The sequence below is a fragment of the Merops nubicus genome, unplaced genomic scaffold (genome assembly GCF_000691845.1).
Source record: "Merops nubicus isolate BGI_N331 unplaced genomic scaffold, ASM69184v1 scaffold21460, whole genome shotgun sequence".
NCBI lineage: Eukaryota > Metazoa > Chordata > Aves > Coraciiformes > Meropidae > Merops > Merops nubicus.
In genome coordinates, this window is record NW_008581125.1 from 1 (window position 1) to 4458 (window position 4458).

At 45.0% G+C, this 4458-nt stretch overlaps 1 protein-coding gene across 1 annotated transcript; it reads right to left on the minus strand.

Moving 5' to 3' along the window:
• Positions 1-6: 6 nt before the first annotated feature.
• Positions 7-2556, minus strand: LOC103781117 (E3 ubiquitin-protein ligase RLIM-like; the record flags this gene model as incomplete). The annotated part of the gene is made up of 3 exons (XM_008948822.1): positions 2388-2556; positions 1448-1531; positions 7-614 (listed from the first exon to the last, which is right to left on the minus strand). Coding segments are annotated over exons 1-3 (861 nt in total), but the record flags the coding sequence as incomplete, so codon positions are not given.
• Between the last annotated feature and the right edge of the window lie 1902 nt (positions 2557-4458).

Genomic DNA, 4458 nt, shown 5'->3' on the forward strand with positions numbered 1-4458 from the left:
GAACAGGACGGCGCCGTCGCTCGGCGCCTCGGCCGCCGCCTGCTGCTGCCTGAGCGTCACGTGCTGCCTGGTTCTAGAGCTCCCCTCGGCCTCGCTCGCCGAGGAGAGGTCGGGTGGCTGAGAGGATGTGCTGTGGTGGGACCTGCGAGGAGCCTCGCTCACTGGATTAAGAGGTGACCTACTTCTATCAGTCCTGGCCCGCGTTCTCCGCTGCTCCGGACTCCTGCTCCTCGCTCTCCTCTGCCCTCTAGGAGGGGAAGCTTCCTCGGGGGTTAGCTCCTCCGGAGCGCTCCTCTCTGACCCAGGCTGCCTTACAGATGGTGATTCAGACCTTGGAATTTCAGAGTCACTTTGGCTGTTTTCCAACTCCTCCCCAGCGGAAGGCTCTACGGAGGGCTCGTTCTCAGTTTCTGGGTTTGTGTTCCCATTGTTACGGTTGACGTTGATCTCCAGGCTGAACCTGAAGTCTCCGCTGTTGGGGTTAGTCCGGCTCACCGCTCTCCACGACTGGTTTCCTCGCTGCCCGCTCCGTGTTGTATTGCCAGTCTGTCGGACTGAATTAAGCCAGTCTATTATAGAATCTCCATTTGAAACATCTTCTGCGGACTCTGCACCTGGGAAAAAAGACAGGGAACTACCAAAATTAGAGGACTGAGCTAACTTTGGGGTGATCTTTTCCAAGAACATAACCGCTTAGTTTAACAAGCGACAATTTAGAAGCACTTAACCCTGTCGAGTGCTGTTGTGGTTTCACACGTAGCACCACGATTCTTATCTACCAGAGCTCTTCTAAGGGAGCAGGAGTGGATGTATTTCTGGGATGTACAGATGGGCTGCAGCCATCACATCGAGACAAGTCAAAGTAACACATCGTTTATCCCAAGTGAATGGAAAAGTCACATTTCAGGTGTCATAAGACATCAATATTCTTTCTTTTCCTTTCCAAAGAATTAAATGATCTATCAGCTGCTAACTAGAGAGTTAAGTTTGTCCTGACCCTTCACCTGAAGGGCTGCTTTACAGTGGATCTGCCTCACTAAAGGATGAACTCCAGTGGTAAGCTCCAAGAGTCCTCCACCCACCTCTACACAAGGGGGGGGTAACAAAAGCAGCGCAGCATCTTTGGAAAGGAAGAATAGGGAATAAAAAAAGAGGGACTGCCAATAAGCATTCCCAGAAGGGAGCAGATGGGAAGGCAACCTTAAATAAAATTGAAATAAATAAATAAACCTTAATGAAACTTTATCTTGATGCAAATAACAGATGCATCGTTGAGTGAAATCTGTCCCAACTGACCTCTGCAGCAGATACCAGACATAATGTTCACTTAGTTTTGAAACAAAGCTCACCTTGCACCTGCCTAGGCTTAACTTGTTCCACTCCTGCACTCAAGTTAAGGTCCGTACGGGGTGCTAAAGTTAAGAGTTTTCACAAATACTGTATATACCTCTATTCTCATCACTGTTTTGCTGTGGCGGACCTTCTTTAACTTGGTGTAGCCTTCTCAGCAACTCTTCTTCAGTAATTTCACCTTAGAAAATAAGCAAAATTTTCCAAAAATATTTCCAAATCATACGTATGGCAAGCATTATCAAAAGCTTCTACAGCAAGTACAAGCCAGTGCTTGTCTTCTTCCCTAATCCAATCCTGCCATAGCCAGACTGCCAAATGGATTGCTAAGGGGGAGTTCAGACACTTCAGCACCGTTGTCCCAAGTAAGTTCTGCTGCAGCTGAAGGATCCAACACCTTCAACCTCTTCCAGGCAGATGTGCTTTCTGGTTCTGTAACCTCTGCTACTTATCAGCAATCTTTGTCATCCTATACCAATTAAACGGCTGTCGAGGGGAAAATATTTAAGATAACACCTTCACAAGCAATAACAAGAAGGTTTAAATTAGTTGAAGTCACATTTTAAATTGGAATTGACTTGAATTAGGTATCATCCTATAAAGAGTCGATTTAAAGTATAAGTCAATTGAAAGCTTGACATTAAAAAGCCCAGGGAGAATCTCACACCAAACTCCTTGCCCTAGTTGCAAACTCTTAACCTCACCAGCACAACATTTTCATGCAGATGCTTGTGGGAGATTACTTCTCCATCTGAAGTGTCTAAGGGTCCAGAGCTGTACCTGGGTTAACTCTGGGTGTTGCCACCAAGCTGTGTAAACACTAGACTTCTGTATCTGATGAATCCACACCACCCTACCTACCTCTCCACTAGTCAGGGGGTCGCTCAAATTTGAGTATGTACAAACTGGCAGGAAGCTGCTTCCTACCAGGGAACACAACCGCAGCACACAAACTAAATGGGGGAAACAGTTTCAGGAGAACAGAAGATGACACAAACTGCCTAGGAGCAAGCTGTAGGTACACAAGCACTACCTACCTGGTGTTCCTAGCAAGTTGTTATCTCTCATCAGCCTGTAGTCCTCTTCGCTCAGGTTGTTGACAAACTGGTAGAAAGCTTCTTCTCGATCCAAGCGATCCAGCTGGCTCTGGCGTTGTGCTTCGGACTGATCAAGGCTTCCCTTCTCACTAGAATCTGAGCTTTCCATCTTGATGAGTGGACAAGTACCTGAAAAAGAGAAAACAAACCCTTCATCCAGTGTAAGGAAATCTGGCAGGAGACTTAGGCGTGTTTAACCTGCACTGTTCTGGTGATTCTTCAATTTGAGGGGAGGGGAAGTAGTTTGCTAGAGGAGCTTCAGTTAAGACCAGGTGCAGAACCAGTGGGATCAAACCCAAAATCATTCTCCAAGCACAAACCTCTTCAGGGAGTACAAACAATCCCAGTGAATTTTAACAGAATGAGAGGGTTGTTGAAGAATTCAAATATAGAAGAGGCTACAGGACACTGTGGATAAAAAAAAAGGTTGTTTCCCTGGAAAAGGGTCTGTAAAATCAATTTTGGAGTTTTAGATCAAGAGAAGAACTTGCTTTTCTGCAGCATTTACTGAAGCACTGATGTTGACAACTAAGACTTCCATACTCCACAGTGTATACCAGGTATATAAAATCAACTTTGGAGTTTTACATCAAGAGAAGAACTTGCTTTTCTGAAAATTTTCTTTGCAAACTTTTCTGTAGCATTTACTGAAGCACTGATGTTGACAACTAAAACTTCCATACTCCACAGTGTATACCAGGTATAACTTCTACAAAGAGCTATCTTCCAATTTGTGTATTTTTAAAACATCTTCCCCTCATTTTGTTTTTCATTTGGATGAGTTCCTTGACAACGTGCCTCTCAAAATCCCTGGAAAAGGGTCTGTAAAATCAATTTTGGAGTTTTAGATCAAGAGAAGAACTTGCTTTTCTGCAGCATTTACTGAAGCACTGATGTTGACAACTAAGACTTCCATACTCCACAGTGTATACCAGGTATAACTTCTACAAAGAGCTATCTTCCAATTTGTGTATTTTTAAAACATCTTCCCCTCATTTTGTTTTTCATTTGGATGAGTTCCTTGACAACGTGCCTCTCAAAAAAAATTGATAAATGCCACGTCTGTTTTTGATAAATATCACAATAAAATACATGCAAATGCAGGAGACATTCTGGCACTAGCTGCACCATGCAAATATCCCAAACAAAGTTAAAATGATAACTAGTTTCCTTAATCACTATGCCTCACTATTCACAACGTCAAGAATTTTCCTGTACAACTGGTAGAATCTAGTTACTCGGCGAGGTGATTAGCAAGCTAATCCTCTGCATGCTAAAAAGCTCTGCCCTAACATTCCCCATCAGAAAACATTCCTTTCATTTAAACCATACTTCATGTGACATGAAAATACTGGAAGAATAAAGCTTTTCTCCTTTTCGCTGGAACGTTTCCAACACTTATAGACATCTGTCTGGTGCAAAAAGCATCTTTTTTGGGTTTGTCAGCACAGCTGTCAAGTCAAGACTGCCCACAGTTTGCTCCTCCACAGTGCAGCAGCACTGCATGATCTCCATGGGTACTTCAGCTGCTGTTGTGAAGATTAAAGCGCACCGACGGGCTCAGTCTGGAAGGGGAGAAAATTCCACAGGAGAGGACATCACCCCATGCTTGCAGACCTGGGAATGGTTCAACAGCTACTCCAACCCTCTTCGTCCTGAATTCTGCTGCACTACACCTGGTTTGGAAGTTGGTCACGTTAAGGCACAAATGACTTTGCTGCCACTCAGGAACAGAGCACACAAGGCTGCTGTTATTACGTGGTTGTGGGGATTTCTGCCATTTTACCAAAGAAATCAGGCTCCCTTTTCCCTTTTTTTTAATTAGGGAGCAGGAGTGGGCAGGGTTAGGGCTGTTTCAAGTGGCAGCCTATCCGTTTCCTCCGTGTTGCCAAATCTCTGGTGCAACCCAAGGGCTGCGTGGCCTGTCTGAAGAGCTGCACATGACCCTGTCACAGGCTGCCAAAGGGACCTGGTCACCCTGCCACACGCCGCCAAAGGGACCCCCTCCCCC